Consider the following 25,129-nt stretch of genomic DNA (forward strand, 5'->3'; position numbering starts at 1 on the left):
ACACACACACACACACACACACACACACACACACACACACACACACACACACACACACTAACCAGAGTAGAGTTGTGTAGGCTCACAAGCACAAGAGAAAATAGGCCTTTTTTTACCCCAACACACACAAACACACCTTCCCACTCCCTCTATTCCACCTCTTTGTTGCTTAAACACCTTTCCCCTCCCTCTCTCTCTCTCCCTCTCTCCCTCCCCACCCCCCCTTCCTGCTCCACTCCTAAGAGAGGATGCAGTTTTTGCTCTTCCTCCTCTGGCGGCCGTGCAGCTGGCCGTGGGTCGGTCCGTGCAGAGGTCCGTGGTGCGCCGCGCCCCCGGAGGGGCTGTAGCGATGGCGCAGCTCCTCGTTGTTGATGTTGCAGAGATGCACGGGCCGCGGGATCGGCTCGCCCAGGAAGTAGCCCTCGTCCGCCTCCGACTCGGAGGACTCGGAGCAGCTGGAGCACCAGGGATCGGCGGCCTCCGCGTACCCGTCGGCCCAGCACGGCCCGCCCGGCCCTGCCGGCTGCCAGCCGGCGTTCTGCAGGGTGAGGTCAGAGGTGGTGCGGGGGCAGGGCCTCTGGGGCTGCTGCCTGTACCCGCCCGGCGGCTCCGGACCGGACAGCTCCCGGGCGGCGTTCCCGGCAGAGAATCGGTCGTAATCCTCCTGGACGCGGCGGTACGGCGGTTCCGCCATTTGAGCGGGTCGGTCCGCCGCCAGGTGCAAGGCGTTGTCGGAGCGGGAGCGGCGGGAGCGCTTGTGGTGGTGGCGGCCGGAACCCGCTCGGTGCTGCCCGCCGCCGTGGTGGTTCCCGCGGTGGTGCTTGCGGCGCCTCGGCTGCGGCTCCTGCTGCGCCGCCGCCGCCGCGGGTTCCAGCCCGTTGACGTGGCGGCGGGGCATCCGGTCGCTCATGGGAGCCGCCCGCAGGTTGCCGCTGCTGCCCATCACCCCGACGCGGCCTTTGCCGTCGTAGCCCAGCGGCGGCTGCGGGCCGTCCCAGTACCGCAGCGGGTAGCCGACGCTCAGCGGGTCGTACACGTTGTGGCCGTAGGGCCGGGAGGACGACAGGGACTCGGTGCTGTGGCACTGGACCGAGGAGCTCAGGGTGCCCATGTGGCTCTTCTCGGACACGTTCACGCCGGAGTCTTTGCTCAGGTCGGGCATGGAGAACCTCGACAGGTGCTCCTGGCGCTTACTCACCCCGTCCAGAGAGTTCCCCGCTAGAACCAGAAACCACATGTCACATATTCATACCGTTTGGCATTCTGTCATATCGTGGATTAACAAGTGTCTCAACTAAGAGGTGGAGGACGGCCCGCACCTGGCTGTGGCGTTCACATCACCGTACCTGTAGCATTGGACATGAGGAGGGAATCCGCAGAGCCGCGAGGAGTCTGCTCCAGAGGGGCGAGGCGCTCGTTGAAGCTCGTGGCGTTGATGGGGTTCCTCCTGGTCAGCGGGGGTCGGCCGTCCCTCTGGAATCCGTGCAGGCTGATGCTCCTCTTGTCAGAGAAGCCCTGGTTCTGGCTCGACATCTCGTTGAAGCTCATCTGGGTGCGCAGCTTGTTGGGCCTGAACTCGTCCTGGCTGTGGTGGGTCCAGTTCTCGTTGAAGGAGTGGCCCCTCAGAGCGGCCATGGGGGTCCTCTTGGCGTTGCCTTGTTCCTTGCCCCAGGAGTCGGGCCTCTTCCCCGGGTTGGCGGCGGTCTGAGCCGGAGGATGAGCGTTGGCGTTGGGGTTGTAGCCCTGCCTCGGGTTACACTGAGCCAGCAGGTGTGTGGGCGCCGGCGTGGGGGAGGGTTCCCGCTGGGGGCCCTCGTAGGCCGCCGGGACGTAGGGGTCGTCGCGGCTCATCCACACCTGGTTCAGGCTCGGGGCGCGGCTGGGCGTGCGGTTGGGCGTGCGGTTGGGCGTGCGGTTGGGCGTGCGGTTGGGCGTCCTGCTCGGGGTCTGGCTCGACGAGAGGCTCAGGCGGTCCAACTGAACCGAGAGGGGGTCGGTCTCCACGGACAGCCGGTCGGGCATCGGCGGCGGCGGCGGCGGCGGAGGAGGAGGAGGAGGAGGAGGAGGAGGAGGAGCGGACTGGCGGGCCTCGCCGCTCCGCCGCTCCTTTTTGCCGATCTTGGTGCTGTGGCGGGACTCGCGGGAACGGGCGCTCTGGAAGGCCGAGTCCGAGGAGTCGGACTCGTCCGGGTCCTGGTCGGTCCAAATGAGAGAATCGAGTTCGGTGAATCGACCGCTGATATGAAGAAGAATAAAAAAACCTTCTGATGTTTTTTTCTCGTCACCTGTCCGGCGCTGCAGGAGCGCGAGCAGAAGATGTGGCCCTGCTTCGGCAGGAAGGGCCGGCCCAGCAGGGAGCGCTTGCACCGGGCGCAGCAGAAGCACTCCTCGGTGGCGTGCCAGTGCTGCCCGTCGTACGTCATCTGGCCTTGGTCGATGCCTTCGGTGAGAGGAGGGGGTGGAGGAGGAAGACGACAACAGCCCATTATTTTTTACAACATCGCAAGCCGGCCAGTTTATTAGTCGGCGCACAAGCAGTCTATCGCTAACGGTTTAAAGATGGTAATGTGATGGCAGCGCTCCGCAAAGCCTGTGCGGCTAATGAGCCGTTAGCCGGGAGGTTAAGCTCATTTCGGTCAGATATATATAAATAAAAACAAGCTTTTTTTCTCCCTTCCTGCCTAAAGAAGCCGTTTCTGAATCTTCGCTCGCAACACGATGAGACTTCATTTCGCGAGCTCCCCGGCTCTGGGAAGTAATCATCTTTCACAGCTCCCATCTGGATTCGACGTGGGAGCGTCTTTGTGAAACACGCTTCCACTGTTCCCGGAGCTCGGGGACGATGATAAGCATCCACGTCTCGCTGCACAGGCTCCGCCCCTTCACAGCCGATAAAACGTCCGACAGACGTGTTCTAGGTTCTGTTAAGTTGTAATAGGTCATTTTGACTTTGCACATGTACATAGGAAACGTTTGTGCTTTAAATTAATACATATAGCAAGATATTATCACAGGAAATATAAGGGAGAATATTGATATTGTTGTTGATGTGTTATGAAGCATAGAGGTAATGTCTACTCTGTGTATATGTCAATGGCAGAAGTAATGTTTATAATTGTATGCGTGTTTATGATTATATGTATGCCGCGTGAGAATGAAAGTTAGTTTATTGTTTCAATGTTGACACATGAGTTGGAAGCCGGTTGAAGTCCGTGACGTTGCTTGAAGCAGGAGAGTGACATGGGGGACTTTTATAAACTAACTAACAAAATATGCAAACTCCACACAGAAGGAACACCCCGACTGGGAATTGAACCCACGGCCCTCTGGCTTTGAGGCGACAGTGCTAGCCACTACACCACCGTACAGCCCTGAAAGTGTCTTCACCTCATGCAAACAACTGATTTTCAGAAAGCGCATGCACAAAGGGTAGTCCTCAATGAAACACATTTATTTTGAGTTGATATGCACACCATCTAACCTAAATAAATCTAATAAATGAAAGTATTCATACATTTTGTGTTACACCCATTAAATATAAAAATCTATTTTTGTAATTGATTTATTTAAATGTATCAAACAATATTTAAATGTGTCACCTCTAAGAAGGGCTTGAATCATTTTTGTGAGTGTAACTTAAATAAATCTAATAAATGAAAGTATTCATACATTTTGTGTTACACCCATTAAATATAAACATCTATTTTTGTAATTGATTTATTTAAATGTATCAAACAATATTTAAATGTGTCACCTCTAAGAAGGGCTTGAATCGTTTTTTTTTGTATATCGCTACACCGTGCAGCGTGACAGCAGCAGATGTAGCGGAGTAACATTCAAGCTAACCTAACTTCCCAAACGCTGTGGACATCTGAACGCTGATTGGCCGAGACGCGACACGTCCCATCAAAGATGTTTTATTGCGAAGAGCAACACTCCACATTTTCTCCGCGTCTCACTGCAATCTCAACGGCAGCGGGCCAGGTGAAAAAAATAATAAATCGGAACGCGTCTCTGGTATTGTTCAGGGGGCCGGTCCAAATGTGGAGGCGGGCCGGATCCGGCCCGCGAGCCGTAGTTTGGGGACCACTGCTCTAGACGGTAGGAAAGTTACAAGACAGTTCCCTACACTCAAAAAAACGATTCAAGCCCTTCTTAGAGGTGACACATTTAAATATTGTTTGATACATTTAAATAAATCAATTACAAAACGAAGATATTTATTTTGAATGGGTGTAACACAAAATGTATGAATACTTTCATTTATTAGATTTATTTAGGTTACACTCACAAAAACGATTCAAGCCCTTCTTCGAGGTGACACATTTAAATATTGTTTGATACATTTAAATAAATCAATTACAAAAATAGATATTTATATTCAATGGGTGGAACACAAAATGTATGAATTCTTTCATTTATTAGATTTATTTAGGTTAGATGGTGTGCATATCAACTCAAAATAAATGTGTTTCATTGAGGACTACCCTTTGTGCATGCGCCAGATGAAAATCAGTTGTTTACAAGGTGAAGACACTTTCAGGGCTGTACGGTGGTGTAGTGGCTAGCACTGTCGCCTCAAAGCCAGAGGTCCGTGGGTTCAATTCCCAGTTGGGGCTTTCCTTCTGTGTGGAGTTTGCATATTTTCTTAGTTAGTTAGTTAGTTTATATTTTGAGTTGGACAAACACAAATTAATTTAATTTAATGAATATCGTTATTTTATTTTAGATGTATTTGATACAAATGAGTTGGACTAACTTAATTACATTGTATTGCACTGATGTGCTAAATTTGAGTTGGAGTTGCATATAATTATTGGATGGAAAACCTGCCAACAATTTAATTGAGTTCATCCAATGAGTCATTTCTTTGAGTGTATCAGCTACTTTGCTTTTAGTCTGTGGCGTAATATTCCGGTCGGCCCTATGATCGTAGCTTCAATTGACTGCTTAGGCTTCTTGCCATTAAATATTGTTAAACGTATCTATCGCATTCAGATTCTCATTTTATATCGAGCACGGGACCTCCAGTTTGACACACCGTAATAGTACGTCTCCCGAGACACGTACCGATGTGTTCTCCGCACGCGTCGCAGTACTCGGCGTAGAGCGACTCGAAGCAGTTGCAGCAGTGAGGCTGGCCGTCCTTCATGATGTAGCGCTGGCCGCCGAGGGCGGCCTCGCACTCGTAGCAACAGAAGTGCCTCATGTGCCAGTGCCGGCCCTCGGCCTCGGTGCACTCGTCAGCGAAGATGATCTGCGTGAAGAAGACATCGTGTTCGTCAGCCAGGAAAACAGCAACACGGAAGATTAGTTGCGAACCCATTACGAAAGAAGCTGAATCATGTTGGCCGGTGCTTGGAGTACCTCAGGGCGCCCTCCTAGGCCCGTTATTATTTTCACAATATCTTTTTATGTTCCCCCTGTACAACAGGAGGGTTTCTTAACGGGTTTGATCCCTCGTCCGACACGCGCTCAACCCCGACTCGTCACATATCGTCCCTCGGTGGAAAAGAAATACTCGTTTGGTGTTCAGGAAATAAAACCACTCGGTTAAGTTTAGGGAGAAAGCGCCATAAGTACATAAACTAAACTCACACTCACTAAGTAAGGCGCTGAAAACTCTTTAAGATGCTAAGGGGGTTTTTGTGCGTAGGGGGCGGAGCCTTGTTTCTTTGACAACGGGCTGCCTGGTCACGTGACACGTATGTCAGTGGGTCGTCTTCTAATCCACCCGATGGTTTATTTCTCCTAGTTTTAAGATAAAATATGAAAAAAATCCCTTAAATAAATAGCAATGGATTTCCATATCAATCAAATGAATGCAAAATGACTGAAGAACTCTCGGTGGTCTCAGCTCTCCAACACACACACACACAAATACACACACACACACCCCTACACACACAGACTCACATACACACACACCCCTAAACACACACTCACATACACACACACACACACACACACATATACACACACGTACACACACATATACACACATATATATACACATACATACACACACATCCCTACACACACACACATACACACACATATACACACACACATATATACACATACATACACAGACACACACACACCCCTACACACACACACACACACACACACATACACACACTTATATACACATACATACACAGACACACACACACACATACACACTTTACGTAAACAACCTTAAGCAGAGTTATTAATATTGTTATTATTGTTTTCATCGCATCACGGTGAGACCCCCGAGGCCCCCGAAGGCCCCCGAGGGTCTCCCCAGACCGGTCTCGGCCACATCCAGGTCTCTGAGCTGCGGGCCCCTCCTCCCGGTCTCCGGGGGTCCGGACTGACCTCGTCGCAGGCGCAGCAGCGTGGCTTCATGCGCTCGGCGTGGTGCCGGCCGCACAGCACGCCGCCGTCCTGGTAGAAGTAGATGAGGTCCACCAGCAGCTCGTCACACGCGCCGCACACAAAGCACTGGGGGTGCCAACACTTCCCGTGACCCGCCCGGGCCGCCAGGACCACCAGGTCGCCTCCGCCCACCGGACCGCCGCACTGCGGGGGGGGGGGGCGGGGGCGGGGGGGGGAAGGAGAGGAGTAGAGGAGAGGAGGGAAGGGGAGAAGGAGAGCAGGGGGGAGGGGAGGGTAGAGGGAAGGGGAGAAGAGGAGACCAGAGGAGACAGGGGAAGGAGAGGAGGGAAGGAAGGAGGGAAGGAGAGAAGTAGAGGAGAGGAGGGAAGGGGAGAAGGAGAGCAGGGGGGAGGGGAGGGTAGAGGGAAGGGGAGAAGAGGAGACGAGAGGAGACAGGGGAAGGAGAGAAGGAGAGGGAAGGAAGGAGGGAAGGAGAGAAGTAGAGGAGAGGAGGGAAGGGGAGAAGGAGAGCAGGGGGGAGGGGAGGGTAGAGGAAGGGAGAAGAGGAGACGAGAGGAGGGAGGGAAGGGAGAGAAGAAGGAAGGAAGGAGGAAAGGAGAGAAGAAGAGGAGAGGAGGAAAGGGGAGAAGGAGAGAAGGGGGGAGGGAGGGTAGAGGGAAGGGGAGAAGAGGAGACGAGAGGAGACAGGGGAAGGAGAGGAGGGAAGGAAGGAGGGAAGGAGAGAAGTAGAGGAGAGGAGGGACGGGGAGAAGGAGAGCAGGGGAGGGAGGGTGAGAGGGAGAAGAGGAGAAGAGGAGACAGGGGAAGGAGACAGGAGGAAGGAGGAAGGAGAGAAGTAGAGGAGAGGAGAAGGGAGAAGAGGAGGAGAAGGAGAGGAAGGAGGAAGGGGGGAGGAGGAGGCAGGGGAGGGAGGGTGGGGAAGGGAGAAGAGGAGACGAGAGGAGACAGGGGAAGGAGAGAAGGGAAGGAAGGAAGGAGGGAAGGAGAGAAGTAGAGGAGAGGAGGGAAGGGAGAAGGAGGCAGGGGAGGGAGGGTAGGGAAGGGGAGAAGAGGAGACGAGAGGAGACAGGGGAAGGAGAGGAGAGGAGAGGGAAGGAGAGGAGGGAAGGAGGGAAGGAGAGAAGGAGAGAAGTAGAGGAGAGGAGGGAAGGGGAGAAGGAGAGCAGGGGGGGAGGGGAGGGGAGAGAGAAGGGGAGAGGAGACAGGGAAGGAGAGAAGGAAGGAAGGAAGGAGGAAGGAGAGAAGAGAGGAGAGGAGGAAGGGAGAAGGAGGCAGGGGGGAGGGTAGAGGGAAGGGGAGAAGAGGAGATGAGAGGAGACAGTGGAAGGAGAGGGAAGGAAGGAGGGAAGGAGAGAAGTAGAGGAGAGGAGGGAAGGGGAGAAGGAGAGCAGGGGGGAGGGGAGGGTAGAGGGAAGGGGAGAAGAGGAGACGAGAGGAGACAGGGGAAGGAGAGAAGGGAAGGAAGGAAGGAGGGAAGGAGAGAAGTAGAGGAGAGGAGGGAAGGGGAGAAGGAGAGCAGGGGGGAGGGGAGGGTAGAGGGAAGGGGAGAAGAGGAGATGAGAGGAGACATGGGAAGGAGAGAAGGAGAGGAGAAGAGGAGAGGGGGAGAGGAGAGGAGACAGGGGAAGGAGAGGAGAGGAGACGAGGGAAGGAGGGAAGAAGGGAAGAAGGGAAGGGATACGAGGAGAGGAAAGGAGAGGAGGGAAGGGAAGAAGAGGAGGGAAGGGCAGGAGAGAGGGAAGGAAAACACATTTTGGAAAAGTTAGATTAAAGAAAAAGAGAGGAAGGAAGATGCGAGTAAAGGAAATAATATGAGGAAAGGGAAAGAAACGGAGATTAATGGAAACAATATGAAATGTAATAAGGCGATGAGACGTGAGGGGAGGAAAGGAAAGAGGAAAAATAAGAGGAAAGGGAAAGAAAAGGAATTAGAAAAGAGGAAAAAGGAAGAAGGAAAGGAGATGAGAGTGAAAATAAGTGGATGGGAGAATAAAGGTAAAGAAAGGATGAGAGAAGAGAAGAAAAAGAAGGAAGGGGAGGAGACGAGAATAGAGGAAAAGGAAGGAAGGGGGTAGAAGAGGCAGAGAAGAAGTAGAACACAAACTAAGATGAGGAAAGGGAGGATGAGAAGATGGTGAATGAAATGATACAAATATGTTTTCATCTTTACGTCTTTACGATCTATCCGAGAGCACGATATGAAGAACACAAAGGGTTCTCTGAGGTTCTCTCCCCTCAGTAGAACCCGGGCGTGGCCCTCACCTTGTCACAGACGGCCCCCGTCATGTTGAGGGGGAACGGCCGGATGTTCCCTCGGCCCAGGTTCTCCTTCTTCCTCTGGATGCTGAACAGCTTCAGCTCTCGCTTCTCGTCCTCGTCCAGCCCGTTGCAGTAACGCACCTGAACGGACACGACGTCGTCATCATCATCATCACCATCATCATCATCATCGTCATCATCGGAGTCAAAGAGGTGGGTCACCTCATTGTCGTGCGCGGGCAGCTGGTGCAGCAGCTGCTTGATGCGGTGCTTCTCTCCGGGGCTGTTGATGTACGGGACCTTCTCCTCAGGTAAGGAGTTGTAGTACTGATGCACCTGAAACAGAACCGCAGGAGGTGAACCCAAAGCCCAAAGTCCAAACCCAAAGCCCAAAGCCCAAAGCTCAAAGCCCAAAACCAAAACCCAAAGCCCAAAGCCCAAACCCCAAAACCCAAAGCCCAAAACCCAAAGCCCAAACCCTAAGCCCAAAACCCAAAACCCAAAGCCCAAAGCCCAAAACCCAAAGCCCAAAACCCAAAGCCAAAACCCAAAGCGCAAAGCTCAAAACCCAAAGCCCAAAACCCATGTATACATTATATGTATATAATATTATATATATTATATATAATATATATGTAATATCTATATAATATAAACATATAAACAACATATATACAGATATATATATATATATACGTATATATATATAAATATTATTTACATATCTGTCTATCTAGTATATACATATAATATACATAATATAATATAGATATATATATAATATCTATATAATATATATAATATATTATATATACTATATATAATATATAACATATATAATAATATGCAAATATAGATATAATATATATATATACATACATATTTTATATATTATTTTATATATAGAATATATATTATAATATACAGGACTGTCTCAGAAAATTAGAATATTGTGATGAAGTTCTTTATTTTCTGTAATGCAATTAAAAAAACAAAAATGTCATGCATTCTGGATTCATTACAAATCAACTGAAATATTGCAAGCCTTTTATTCTGATTTATTGCTGATTATGGCTTACAGCTTAAGAAAACTCAAATATTCTATCTCTAAATATTAGAATATCATGAAAAAGTATACTAGTAGGGTATTAAACAAATCACTTGAATTGTCTAATTAACTCGAAACACCTGCAAGGGTTTCCTGAGCCTTGACAAACACTCAGCTGTTATAAATCTTTTTTTTTACTTGGTCTGAGGAAATATTAAAATTTTATGAGATAGGATTTTAGAGTTTTCTTAAGCTGTAAGCCATAATCAGCAATATTAAAAGAATAAAAGGCTTGCAATATTTCAGTTGATTTGTAATGAATCCAGAATGCATGACATTTTTGTTTTTTTAATTGCATTACAGAAAATAAAGAACTTTATCACAATATTCTAATTTTCTGAGACAGTCCTGTATATCGTGAGTCTGAAACAAAGACAAACAAACACAAACAAATAAACATCTCTTCAGGCTGACTGCATTCGCTCGTTCAAGGTAAATGAGCCTGACATCAATACACATTTACAATTAGACTCCAACCACTTCGTTCCTCTGGGCTTCAATACGGAGCAATTCATTAAATGGAAGAATGAAAAACAACAACAACAACGCTGCGTTCGCAGTTATAAAAAGTGTGTTCAGAGAAATTGCTTTTCGGGTTTGAATAAATGAAACAAGTTTATTAATATACGTAAATTCAAATTTTGGTGACGGGGAATCAGAGACGTTTGATTTACACCGTCACGTTGGCATTTTTCTTGTTGAGCTTCCTACTCGCTGTCGGTTTCCACGACGACGGCTGGCATAAAATAAATAAATCACAACAATGATGCATTGTCTTGTTTTAAACATCTCCTTCAAATGCCGCGGGAACTTAATCGACCAAATAATAAAATTCTTCTGACCGGTTCGGTTCCATTTAGTCCGTTTCGGCTACACAAGATTCAATTTTTTAAAATGTGTGTATGAAGCCGAAGAGGCACTCACAGGAGTTTGACTGTTACATAACTTTACATCACTCTACACTGAAAGGGCTGCGTTCAGGTGCAGTAGGTTCATCAGACCCATCAGGCAGGTATTACAGCCTTCAGCACCATCCTCCATCTCTGTTGCCTAGCGACGTGTTACTTTGCTGTACCGTGTGTGTGTGTGTGTGTGTGTGTGTGTGTGTGTGTGTGTGTGTGTGTGTGTGTGCGGCTGCAAAGCCTCTGTAGTCGATGTCTGCGTGTCCAGATTTTATTTTCTGCTGACGTTTCGTTCCTTTTGTTGTCAATCTGTTCTGTTCAGTTGTCTTTTCTTTCTTCTTTTGTGGTGGATCCTCGTGAGGAAGAGCCAGCTCGGTATTCATCATCATCATCATCATCACCATCATCATCATCAGCATCATCAGCATCATCACCATCATCATCAGAGCTGCAGATTTATGCTGCATGTGAATTGAGATGCAACATAAACAAGTCAAAGGTTCTTCAGAAGATAACAGAAAGCATCTGTGTGTGTGTGTGTTTGTGTAGCCTTTTAGTGCATGTTATAGTGCATGTGACTCGACATAGACCTGTGACTAGACAGACCTGTGACTAGACAGACCTGTGACTAGACAGACCTGTGACTAGACATACCTGTGACTAGACAGACCTGTGACTAGACAGACCTGTGACTAGACAGAGACCTGTGACTAGACAGACCTGTGACTAGACATAGACCTGTGACTAGACAGACCTGTGACTAGACAGACCTGTGACTAGACACAGACCTGTGACTAGACAGACCTGTGACTAGACATAGACCTGTGACTAGACAGACCTGTGACTAGACAGACCTGTGACTAGACATACCTGTGACTAGACACAGACCTGTGACTAGACAGACCTGTGACTAGACACAGACCTGTGACTAGACATAGACCTGTGACTAGACACAGACCTGTGACTAGACACAGACCTGTGACTAGACAGACCTGTGACTAGACATAGACCTGTGACTAGACAGACCTGTGACTAGACATACCTGTGACTAGACACAGACCTGTGACTAGACAGACCTGTGACTAGACATAGACCTGTGACTAGACATAGACCTGTGACTAGACATAGACCTGTGACTAGACAGACCTGTGACTAGACACAGACCTGTGACTAGACAGACCTGTGACTAGACAGACCTGTGACTAGACATAGACCTGTGACTAGACATAGACCTGTGACTAGACAGACCTGTGACTAGACACAGACCTGTGACTAGACAGACCTGTGACTAGACACAGACCTGTGACTAGACATAGACCTGTGACTAGACATAGACATGTGACTAGACATATACCTGTGACTAGACATAGACCTGTGACTAGACACAGACCTGTGACTAGACAGACCTGTGACTAGATATAGACCTGTGACTAGACATAGACCTGTGACTAGACAGACCTGTGACTAGACATAGACCTGTGACTAGACATAGACATGTGACTAGACATAGACCTGTGACTAGACAGACCTGTGATTAGACAGACCTGTGACTAGACAGACCTGTGACTCGACATAGACCTGTGACTAGACAGACCTGTGACTAGACAGACCTGTGACTAGACATAGACCTGTGACTAGACATAGACCTGTGACTAGACAGACCTGTGACTAGACAGACCTGTGACTAGACAGGCCTGTGACTAGACATAGGCCTGTGACTAGACAGACCTGTGACTAGACAGACCTGTGACTAGACATAGACCTGTGACTAGACATAGACCTGTGACTAGACATAGACATGTGACTAGACAGACCTGTGACTAGACATAGACCTGTGACTAGACATAGACCTGTGACTAGACAGACCTGTGACTAGACATAGACCTGTGACTAGACATAGACCTGTGACTAGACATAGACCTGTGACTCGACCTGTGACCCCTACCTGCTCGGGGCTCAGGCCGGGGGGGACCCAGGCGTACTCCTCCAGCGCGCAGCCGGAGTCGTCGTCGGAGGTGGAGTTCCTCTGGAAGTCGTACATCAGCTTGGTGATGGTGTTCTCCATCTCCAGAGACATGGCGCTCACAGCATGCTCCGTGGAGAGTTATCCCTGTGGAGGACACACACCGGGAGTGAGACGGGAGTGAGACGGGGAGGGAAAAGAGATAGTGAGATGGAGAGGGGCGAAATAAGAGGATCCGATAAGTTATGAACGCTTGGAGAATATCTCGTGCTAATCCTCCTCAACTTCCTCCTCTTCCTCCTCCTCCCCTCCTCCTCCTTATCTTCCTCCTCCTCCTCCTCTTCTTCTTCTTCCTCCTCTTCCTCCCCCTCCTCTTCCTACTCCTCCTCCTCTACATCCTCTTCTTCTTCTTCCTCCTCCAGAACAGCTGCCCACAATAATGACACATTAATAATTTACAGGAGAGAAAGGTAACGCACTCCAAACAACAACAACAACAGAAACGTTGTGATCCGACAACAAGATTGAGAAGGAAAGAAGAGATATTACGAGACGACAGGTCACAGGTCACATGATCACACCTTTGAGTCTCCATCACGAGCCACGAGGAGCACCAGGCGTGTCTGAGGTCACATGGTGTGACCTTGAGCCTCCAGCCGGCCCCCGGCCGTACGTCATTGGTTCATGGAGTTGCTGGGCAACCGGCAGTTTCACATCCGAATATTAAGAAACTCAATATTTTAATCTCCACTACCGTTCAAAAGTTTGGAGTCACGTAGAAATGTCCTTATTTTTCAAAGCATATCAATGAAGATAACTTTAAATGAATCATAAATACTCTCTCTACATATTTAATGTGTAGATGACTATTCTCTGGTGTGTAATGAAGTCTCTACAGAGGTGTGTAGAGGCCCATCTCAAGTGTTCTAATGGTACATTGTGTTATCGCCTTAGAAGACTATCGGAGGGGTAGAAAACCCTTTAAGCCCTTTTTATGTGAGCGCAGCTGAAAACAGTTATGCTGGTGAGAGAAGCTATAAAACTGGCCTTCCTTTGAGCCACAAGAAGAACTACATTAATATTTACAATAAAAATCATTGTTTATAACCTCGTCAATGTCTTGACTATATTTAATATTCATTTTGCAATTAATTCGATGAATAAAAGTGAGAGTTTTCATGGAAAACACAGAATTGTCTGCGTGACCCCAAACTCTTGAACGGTAGTGTACTTCCATTGTTATTATATTTTATTATGTTATCGTATACTACTATAATACTTCTGATTAATAACAACTAAGGGAGATTGCTTTAGCCTAGCTTAGCATAAAGACTGAAAGCTTCTGAGCCATAGAGATGATGTCACAGGTAAGAAAGAGTTCCCATAATGTCACAATATTCCTTGAAATACAAACAAATTTGCCCAAACCTTTGAAATAAGTCTCTTTTCATTTTTTGCCTGATATTTTGACCTGTGAAACCACAGGTGTAACAATGGTGGCTGGTGTCGTGGCGTTGTGCATTGTGACGCTTTGAGATGGAAATTAAAAAAGAAACGGAGCCGTGATTAATGTTATGAGTTATACCTGCAGTTCTGAAACGTGTTTTTAAACTTGCATTCTCTCTCTCAAAACCAGGGGGCGACTCCGCGACTCCACTGGTTGTATAGAAGTCTTTGCTTCATGTGTTAAAACGACATTCTTTCTCCTGACCACCAGGGGGCTCCTCTGGTTGTATAGAAGTCTTTGCTTCATGTGTTAAAACGACATTCTTTCTCCTGACCACCAGGGGGCGACTCCTCTGGTTGTATAGAAGTCTATGCTTCATGTGTTAAAACGACATTCTCTCTCCTGACCACCAGGGGGCGACTCCTCTGGTTGTATAGATGTCTTTGCTTCATAAATTGCTTCGTAAATTGTGATCATTTAGAGTCAAACAGACAAGTGGTGGCCCAGAAGTGTCGGTTTTCACTCCCCCGCAAAAAAACCAACAAGATGGCGGTGGGGTAAAACCAAAATGCCAAAGAACTTAAAACCAAGATGTCGATGGCGGCCGAGAACCAAGAAACCAAGATGTCAGAAAACCAAGATGACAGAAAACTAAGATGGCCGAAAACCAAGATGGCCGAAAACCAAGATGACAGAAAACAAAGATGTCAGAAAACAAAGATGACAGAAAACCAAGATGACAGAAAACAAAGATGTCAGAAAACCAAGATGACAGAAAACAAAGATGTCAGAAAACCAAGATGATAGAAAACAAAGATGACCGAAAACCAAGATGACAGAAACAAAGATGAAGAAAATAAAGATGACAGAAAACAAAGATGACAGAAAACCAAGATGACAGAAACAAAGATGAAGAAAACCAAGATGAAGAAAACAAAGATGACAGAAAACCAAGATGTCAGAAAACCAAGATGACAGAAAACCATGATGTCAGAAAACCAAAATGACAGAAAACCAAGATGGCAGAAAACCAAGATGACAGAAAACCAAGATGGCCTAAAATCAAGATGACAGAAACAAAGATGAAGAAAACAAAGATGACAGAAAACAAAGATGAAGAAAACAAAGATGACAGAAAACAAAGATGAAGAAAACAAAGATGACAGAAAACAAAGATGTCAGAAAACTAAGATGACAGAAAACTAAGATGGCCGAAAACCAAGATGGCCGAAAACCAAGATGACAGAAAACAAAGATGTCAGAAAACCAAGATGACAGAAAACAAAGATGACAGAAAACCAAGATGACAGAAAACAAAGATGTCAGAAAACCAAGATGACAGAAAACCAAGATGATAGAAAACCAAGATGAAGAAACCAAAGATGACAGAAACAAAGATGAAGAAAACAAAGATGACAGAAAACAAAGATGACAGAAAACAAAGATGACAGAAAGCGAAGATGACAGAAACAAAGATGAAGAAAACCAAGATGACAGAAAACAAAGATGAAGAAAACAAAGATGACAGAAAACAAAGATATCAGAAAACCAAGATGTCAGAAAACCAAGATGACAGAAATCCAAGATGGCCGAAAATCAAGATGACAGAAACAAAGATGAAGAAAACAAAGATGACAGAAAACAAAGATGAAGAAAACAAAGATGAAGAAAACCAAGATGACAGAAAGCCAAGATGACAGAAAACCAAGATGTCAGAAAACCAAGATGACAGAAAACCAAGATGGCCGAAAACCAAGATGGCCGAAAACCAAGATGTCAGAAAACCAAGATGTCAGAAAACCAAGATGACAGAAAACCAAGATGTCAGAAAACCAAGATGACAGAAAACCAAGATGGCCGAAAACCAAGATGACAGAAAACCAAGATGGCGACAGACAAAATGCTGAACAAGAGGCTTCAAAACCCTTCGCAACTCAATGAGTGACGTCACGTCCACTTTTTATATGCTGCTATGACAAAATATCTCCTTAGTTAAAAAATATATATGAAAAATAAACAAACTGACGAGAGTGCATGAGTCCACTAGCTGTGAAGAACTTCATGCTGCGCTATAAGACGTTAAACAAAGACTCTCAATGTTTCCATGCAGGAAGTCGTCTTTACACCATAACTTTAGACTGAAGGCACATTCAGCCGGTGCAGAAGGCCGGCGATGAGTGTGTGAGTTTATTTGACGTAACACACATACACACACACACACACACACATACACACAGACACACACACACTCGCCAGGCCGACCCGGTTAATCACAGCACACTCCTCTGTTCTGCCTCGAGTCGTGAACTTCTGTTTCCTGGAGGAGGCGTATTACTTTTGGGTAATCCGTGCCTCGGAAAGAAGAAGACGTGGCGATATATTTGGGGAGAGAATATATATTTGAGTCTTCTCTGGTAAATTTCTAAAATATTCCTATTCCAAAAAATTGTTAAGTATTTATTTTATCTATATGGAGAAGACTGGAGACACTATGGTGAAAGAAATATAGTTATTTTATGTATTACCTTCCAACTAAATATATCAAAATAAAATACACACATGTATATATATATTTGTATATACATATTATATATATTAAATATATATATATATTACATATATATAAATATTTTAAACATTTAATATTTGTGTGTATATATATATTCTATATATATATTAGGTTTATAATATATGTATATATATATTTTTAATATGTATATATTTATTAAATATATAATATTTTTATTTTTTATATATAAAGCATGAAAACAGTTATTTAAAAGCTAGTAAAAGATTCAGTGAGAGGTTGAAAAGGTTTCAGTGTCTTGTAATTAACGTTGAGTGAAATTCGGCCTTTGAAGAGACGGTTTCCTTTCCAACCGATCAATACATCGTTCAACCCGATCTGAGGAACTGATCACATCCCCCCGGAGGAGGAAATGGCTTTACAATCGTTACAATGATCATGACCTTCCCCTGGTTGTATTCTGATGTTTGACCTTTGAACCCAAATAGCAATAATTCAATTCAATTCAATTCAGTTTATTTGTATAGCCCAATTTCACAAATTACAAATTGGTCTCGGAGTGCTTTACAATCTGTACACATAGACATCCCTGCTCCAAAACCTCACATCGGACAAGGAAAAACTCCCAAATAACCCTTCAGGGGGAAAAAAGGGAAGAAACCTTCAGGAGAGCAACAGAGGAGGATCCCTCTCCAGGATGGACAGAACAATAGATACAATAGATACAATAAATGTATATGAATATATATTTAAGGTGTCCTATGCTTCATCCACTTTGTTTACCTATTCTTATACTTAATCCACCTTGTTTACCTCTTCTTATCCTCCATCCACCTTGTTTCTACCTCCTCTTATACTTCATCCACCTTGTTTCTACCTCCTCTTATCCTCCATCCACCTTGTTTCTACCTCCTCTTATACTTCATCCACCTTGTTTCTACCTCCTCTTATACTCCATCCACCTTGTTTCTACCTCTTCTTATACGTCATCCACCTTGTTTACCTCTTCTTATCCTCCATCCACCTTGTTTCTACCACCTCTTATACATCATCCACCTTGTTTCTATCTCCTCTTATCCTCCATCCACCTTGTTTCTACCTCCTCTTATCCTCCATCCACCTTGTTTCTACCTCCTCTTATACTTCATCCACCTTGTTTCTACCTCCTCTTATACTCCATCCACCTTGTTTCTACCTCTTCTTATACGTCATCCACCTTGTTTACCTCTTCTTATCCTCCATCCACCTTGTTTCTATCTCCTCTTATCCTCCATCCACCTTGTTTCTACCTCCTCTTATCCTCCATCCACCTTGTTTCTACCTCCTCTTATCCTCCATCCACCTTGTTTCTACCTCCTCTTATACTTTATCCACCTTGTTTCTACCTCCTCTTATACTCCATCCACCTTGTTTCTACCTCCTCTTATACTCCATCCACCTTGTTTCTACCACCTCTTATACTTTATCCACCTTGTTTCTACCTCCACTTATACTCCATCCACCTTGTTTCTACCTCCTCTTATACTCCATCCACCTTGTTTCTATCTCCTCTTATACTCCATCCACCTTGTTTCTACCTCCTCTTATACTTCATCCACCTTGTTTCTACCTCCTCTTATACCCCATCCACCTTGTTTCTACCTCCTCTTATACTTCATCCACCTTGTTTCTACCTCCTCTTATACTCCATCCACCTTGTTTCTACCACCTCTTATACTCCATCCACCTTGTTTCTACCTCCTCTTATACCCCATGTGGCATAGAAACCAGACGCAAACCCCAAAAATAAATAAAATAAAACCCTGCTACACCTTTAAAGTGTTTTCACCAATGAGCTTGCTGCTTTCAGCCAGGATGAAACTCTTTTAATGTCAACGGACCCTCACGGCCAAATGAATGTGTCTATGGTGACCCGGGAGCACCGAATTATAATCGGCTCGTCTTTGAGTCCAAGTGGACGCTGGTGCCAAATCTGAATAAGCACCCGGCAGGTGATTTCGAGATATTGAGTGTACAAGACATCGTATTATTAACGACAGCCGTGTCTTTATTGTTGAACGTGGCTTCGTCTTCTTACCCTGGTAAACTGAATAAAAGCCTTTCATGTACCAGGGGAGAGTCTTTCTCTTCCTCTTCGTCCCTCTTCCATAAAGAGACGGACAGCAGCTGGTTGTGTTGTTGAACATCTGGACGTTCAAAAGGAGCCGGGTGTAGGATCCACAGGGGGGATTCTTGACAAGCGTATGATCACCTGGATAAAAGTATGGCTTTTGTTTGCCTCCACGCCACGGCAACCATTCTGCAACCTTCGACCCCAAAGGCCTTTGCATCGCAGCGGCCGAAAATAAAGTCGATCGGATCAAATCTGAGGAGGGTGGCGCCTGTTAAAGAAGGGCTAAAGATGTGAGATCCAAATTCAAAATGGCCGACTTTTGTACCTCCCCCACACCCGCGAACCAAATTTTCACCGACTTTACAGGGGGCGCTATCGAGCCAGTTTGCCCATTTCACAACTTTTCGAGCGACGCAAAAAAACACTTCAAATGTGATTAACTTGAGAGAATAATAATAATAATAGTAATAATAATAGTAATAATAATAATAATAGTAATAATAATAGTAATAATAATAATAATAATAATAGTAGTAATAATAATAATAATAGTAATAATAATAATAATAGTAATAACACTAATAATAATAATAATAATAATAATAATAATAATATTAACTTCCTTGGGGCCCTAATGACAACTCCTCATTTTTTTGTGATAGGTACTAAAATGTAATATTATTAGTCACCATTTCTGTGACGAGCGCCTCGTTTTGAGTCACATGTCCTGGAGCGCTCTCAGATAATCACAACAAAGCAACGGCAGTGTATGGATTCAGTTTGATCTAATTGGATCAATAATTGTTTGACGATAAACCGGGTGGATGTGGACGAACTGATCCTCGGTCAGCCAGGTGTTGGGCAACCGGCAAGTTGCCGTGGCAACCGTTTGGTGTGCAAAGTCTCGAACTGTCTGAAGAAATGTAGTGATGAGAGAGAGGGGGAGAGAGAGAGAGAGAGCGTGGATGTTGTCGTCTCCCTTCACACCGGGGTGATGCAACGCGTTGTGTTTCTGTTGTCGGCATATCAGGCGTTACAGATCACGAGTCATTACTCTGAATTCAATATTTATTTTTTCTTCCTCATCATTTCTGCCTCTCCTTCAGCTCAGAGTCTTTAATTCACACACAGAAGAACCGATTGTTAATCAGCGTCGTCCTTTTATGCAGATCTTTGCTTCCCCTAATTTAGTTTGTCTGTTTTTTCCTTTTTTTATTTTTATCTTTGGGTAATTGGGTATTTTCGAGAACAAAAGAAGACGCGTTCGAAACTTGGAGATCGGAGAAAAAAAGTCTGGAATGCGTTCGCTGTCATGAAAACGGAAGAGAAACAATGGAGAGAGGGCTGTGGACGCTGTTTCTCTTTTCACGTGTCATGCTTCTCCTCCTCCTCCTCCTCCTCCTCCTCCTCCTCCTCCCCGTGTGACAGGCTCTGTGTGGGTGTGCATGAGAGAGGAGAGAGGCAGAGTGATGGAGAGAAGAAGCTCTTATTTATGTAAAAAGCTGACGCCAGTTTCGGCAGCGAGCTTTACCTGGTAACCCCGGCGTGAAGCCGTGGAGACGGTGACTCCGTGACACGCTCGTCACTCATTGGTCGGGAAGACTGCCGATCTACAGCCTCGTGTTTCGGCATGTCGGCAGTCGCCATCTTGGTTTTTCTTCGCAACCGGTAAACGTGAATGTGAGTCACCAGCTCTAATACATATGTGTGTATGTGCTTTATGGTCTGTTGGACTCGACAGACCATAATGTACTGAATGATGACATCATGCTGTATAGAAGAAGACTTGAAACTAGAAACTGGGACATAAACTCATGTTTACAGTGTTTACTGAGGGAATATATCAAAAGAGAAGTAGAGTCACTATATAGACTTCTATACAACCAGAGGAGTCGCCCCCTGGTGGTCAGGGGAGAGAATGCAGCTTTTACACATGAAGCATATACTTCTATACAACCAGAGGAGTCTCCCCCTGGTGGTCAGGGGAGAGAATGCAGCTTTTACACATGAAGCATATACTTCTATACAACCAGAGGAGTCGCCACCTGGTGGTCAGGGGAGAGAATGCAGCTTTTACACATGAAGCATATACTTCTATACAACCAGAGGAGTCGCTCCCTGGTGGTCAGGAGAGAGGATGCAGCTTTTACACATGAAGCATATACTTCTATACAACCAGAGGAGCCCCCTGGTGGTCAGGGGAGAGAATGCAGCTTTTACACATGACGCATAGACTTCTATACAACCAGAGGAGTCGCCCCCTGGTGGTCAGGAGAGAGGATGCAGCTTTTACACATGAAGCATAGACTTCTATACAACCAGAGGAGTCGTTAACGTTAACCATGAGGAAACCTTCCGGTGAAGAATGGATGTTTTCACACAGAAGAAGACGCTAATCGTCTCAACAGGTTCTCGGTCCGTCCTCTAATCGCACCGCTGTGCGTCGGCAATTATGTCCCCGTAAACAAACACTGTGTTGGAACCAGTAGTCCAACACACGTCGATTAATCCTCCTCTTCCTGTGGTGGAGCACACAGGACGACGGGCTTCAGATACGCTGTCGAGCCTTTTACAACCAAATGGAGAAAAGAGTGAAAATCACCAGTCTCTCTCTCTCTCTCTCTCTCTCTCTCTACAGCAGCACTTCACAACTTTTACATCATGGCGTTGGAGACTCGGCTCATCCGATGAAGTATTAAAGAGTACAGTGGGAGGTTTGAGGATCAGTTTGTGTGTGTGTGTGTAGTGGTTAAACACATGTTCCTAATGGTAAAGAAGTGGTGGCGGTTTAGTTCCCCCAGAGCAAAAACTGTTAAACATCAAACACTTCAACAATCGGCCTCTGGGAGAATGAGGCGCGATGCAAAGAGCATGAAAAGGTCACCGAAAGGTCACCACATATTTACATGGAGGAGGATTTGTTTTTGGAGGTGTGTGGGGGGGGGGGGGGCTTTGTGTCTTTAGGTCCTCTTTATGTGTTTGTGTATTTGTATCTTTGTGTATTTGTGTCTTTGTATCTTTATGTCTTTGTATCTTTACCAAGTTGATCAACGGACAGCCATATCTGTGACAATGCAGGGTTCATGTCATAAAGCAGAAACAGAGTCGCCCCACGCCCCTGTCATCCCTGTCACCCAGTGTCCCCCATAGCACATCCCTCCCCCGGGGCCTCCCCCCCTCTCACCCAGTCCCTCCCAGAGCTCCATAGAGACTGTGTCTGTCCCACGGCCACTTAAACTTAAATTAATTCTATCAAAAGAAAGCAGAAGAGGAGTCGTACACAATAACCTTATACAAGTTAACACCATTATTTCAGCAGTGCAACAAAACAGGACTATTAAATGTGGTCTCCTAAATATTAGAAAGCTGTGTTACTAAATGATTTAATATCAGATAATCACATTGATTTATGTTGTCTAACTGAAACCTGGCTGAGCCATGAAGAATATGTCTGCCTGAATGAATCGACTCCTCCAAGTCATATTAATACTCACATTCCTCGAGGCACCGGTCGAGGAGGTGGAGTAGCAGCCATCTTTGAATCGAGCCTATTAATAAATCCTAAACCTAAATTAAACTACACCTCATTTGAAAGCCTTGTTCTTAGTCTTTCACATCCAACCTGGAAAACACTACAGCCAATTCTATTTGTGATTCTGTACCGGCCACCAGGTCCATATTCAGAGTTTATATCTGAATTCTCAGAATTTATATCAAGTTTGGTTCTTAAAACTGATAAAGTTATTATTGTTGGAGATTTTAATATCCATGTGGATGTTGATAATGATTGCCTCGGTGCTGCATTCATCTCCTTGTTGGACTCGATTGGCTTCTGCCAGAGAGTACAGAAACCCACTCACAGCTTTGGCCACACGCTTGATCTTGTTCTTACTTATGGCGTTGACATTGAGCATTTGAACGTCTTCCCACAGAATCCTCTTCTGTCAGACCACAACCTCATAACTTTTGAATTTATACTACCGGAGTGTACTCCGTTAGTCAAAAGTTTCTACACCAGATGTCTAACTGACAGTGCTGTAGCTAAATTTAAAGAAGCGATTCCTTCTGTATTTGATTCGATACCACGTCTCAATATAACAGAGGACTCCTGGTCTAACTTTAGTCCGTCCCACATTGATCATCTTGTTGATAGTGCCACAGGCTCTCTGAGAATGACACTGGACTCGATAGCCCCTCTGAAGAAGAAGACAGTGAGGAAGAGGAGATTTGCTCCCTGGTATAACCCTCAGACCCGCAAACTAAAGCAAACGTCACGAAAGCTTGAAAGCATATGGCGTTCAACTAATCTGGAAGAATCCCGCTTAGTTTGGCGAGATAGTCTTAAAACTTATAAGAAGGCCCTCCGTAATGCCAGAGCAGCCTATTACTCATCAGTAATAGAAAAAAATAAGAACAACCCCAGGTTTCTCTTCAGCACTGTAGCCAGGCTGACAGAGAGTCACAGCTCTGTGGAGCCGAGCATTCCTATAAACCTCAGTGGTAATGACTTCATGAACTTCTTTAATGAAAAGATTTTAACTATTAGGGACAAGATTAATAATCTCTTGCCCTTAACCAGTGCCAATCTGTCCTCAAGTGGAATGGCCTTGGAAACCGCTGTATGCCCTGGTGTATATTTGGAGGGCTTTTCTCCTATCAACCGTGACCAATTATCTTCAACGGTTTCTACTTCGAACACGTCTACCTGTCTCTTGGACCCCATCCCGACGAGGCTGCTTAAAGACGTTTTGCCTTTAATTGGCAGCTCTCTATTAGATATTATCAATGTGTCTCTGCTAACAGGCCACGTACCACACTCCTTCAAAGTGGCTGTTATTAAACCTCTCCTGAAGAAGCCCACTCTGGATCCAGAGGTGTTGGCTAACTACAGACCGATCTCTAACCTCCCCTTCCTCTCCAAGATCCTTGAGAAAGTGGTCGCAAATCAGTTGTGCGACTTTCTACATCATAATAGTTTATTTGAGAAATTTCAATCAGGATTTAGAAAACACCACAGCACCGAGACGGCACTGGTGAAAATTACAAATGACCTCTTAATGGCAGCAGATAAAGGACTCATCTCTGTACTGGTCTTGTTAGACCTTAGTGCTGCATTCGACACCATTGACCATGACATCCTATTACAGAGACTGGAGCAGTCGATTGGCATTTCAGGCACGGCACTAATTTGGTTTAAATCCTATTTATCAGATCGATCACAATTTGTATTTGTAAACGATGACGCCTCGATAACCACCAATGTTAGTCACGGAGTTCCACAAGGTTCTGTGCTTGGACCAATTTTATTTACCTTATACATGCTTCCTTTGGGCAATATTATCAGGAAACACTCCATAAACTTTCATTGTTATGCAGATGATACTCAACTATATCTATCGATAAAACCAGAGGAGAGCAACCAACTCGGTAAAATTCAAGCATGTCTTAAAGACATAAAAACATGGATGACCTGCAACTTCTTGATGTTAAACTCAGACAAAACCGAAGTAATTTTAATCGGCCCTGAGCACCTCAGAGATCAATTATCTGGTGATGTGGATTCTGTAGACGGCATTGCCCTGGCATCCAACACCACTGTAAAGAATCTTGGCGTTATCTTTGATCGGGACTTGTCCTTTAACTCCCACGTAAAGCAAATCTCAAGGACTGCATTCTTTCATCTACGTAATATTTAAAAAATCAGGCACATCTTGTCACAAAAAGATGCAGAAAAATTGGTTCACGCGTTCGTTACTTCGAGACTGGATTACTGCAACTCCTTATTATCAGGCTGCTCTAATAAGTCTCTTAGGTTCCTCCAGTTGATCCAGAATGCTGCAGCTCGTATTCTCACTAAAACTAAGAAAAGAGATCATATCACTCCTGTACTAGCTGTTCTGCACTGGCTACCCATAAAATCAAGAATCACTTTTAAAATTCTTCTCTTAACGTACAAAGCCTTGATTGGTGATGCACCATCATATCTTAAGGAGCTTGTAGTACCATATTGCCCCACTAGAGAGCTGCGCTCACTAAATGCGGGACTACTTGTAGTTCCTAGAGTCTTAAAAAGTAAAATGGGAGCCAGAGCCTTTAGTTATCAAGCTCCTCTTCTATGGAACCAGCTTCCAATTACAGTCCGGGAGGCAGACACAGTCACCTCGTTTAAGAGTAGACTTAAGACCTTCCTCTTTGACAGAGCTTATAGTTAGGGCTGAATCAGGTTCACCTGGTCCAGCCCCTTGATATGCTGCTATAGGCTTATAGCTGCCGGGGGACGTTTAGGATGCACTGAGCACCTATCTCCTCTTTTTTCTCTCCTTAAGGATGAATTGTCATCTCTCAATCACACGTTACTAACTCTGCTTTCTCCCCGGAGTCCTTTTGACTTCACGTCTCATGGGGTCATCGGACCCTATGAGACGG

General features: G+C 45.5%; 1 protein-coding gene across 2 annotated transcripts in view; it reads right to left on the reverse strand.

The window, feature by feature from the left end:
* Window positions 1-223: 223 nt before the first annotated feature.
* The window catches only part of LOC130199890 (prickle-like protein 2), a 66,324-nt gene continuing 41,418 nt past the window's right edge, over window positions 224-25,129 (reverse strand). For both annotated transcript variants that reach the window (XM_056423731.1, XM_056423730.1), the window contains exons 2-9: window positions 12,599-12,763; window positions 8,866-8,979; window positions 8,647-8,784; window positions 6,364-6,567; window positions 5,071-5,257; window positions 2,286-2,440; window positions 1,347-2,193; window positions 224-1,218 (exon numbers count right to left, since the gene is read on the reverse strand). In XM_056423731.1, the coding sequence (XP_056279706.1) occupies window positions 239-1,218; window positions 1,347-2,193; window positions 2,286-2,440; window positions 5,071-5,257; window positions 6,364-6,567; window positions 8,647-8,784; window positions 8,866-8,979; window positions 12,599-12,730 (2,757 nt within the window). In that variant the 5' untranslated portion in view covers window positions 12,731-12,763 and the 3' untranslated portion in view covers window positions 224-238. The remainder of the gene's footprint in view (window positions 1,219-1,346; window positions 2,194-2,285; window positions 2,441-5,070; window positions 5,258-6,363; window positions 6,568-8,646; window positions 8,785-8,865; window positions 8,980-12,598; window positions 12,764-25,129) is intronic.

Source organism: Pseudoliparis swirei, chromosome 9, assembly GCF_029220125.1.
Source record: "Pseudoliparis swirei isolate HS2019 ecotype Mariana Trench chromosome 9, NWPU_hadal_v1, whole genome shotgun sequence".
Taxonomy (NCBI): Eukaryota; Metazoa; Chordata; class Actinopteri; order Perciformes; family Liparidae; genus Pseudoliparis; species Pseudoliparis swirei.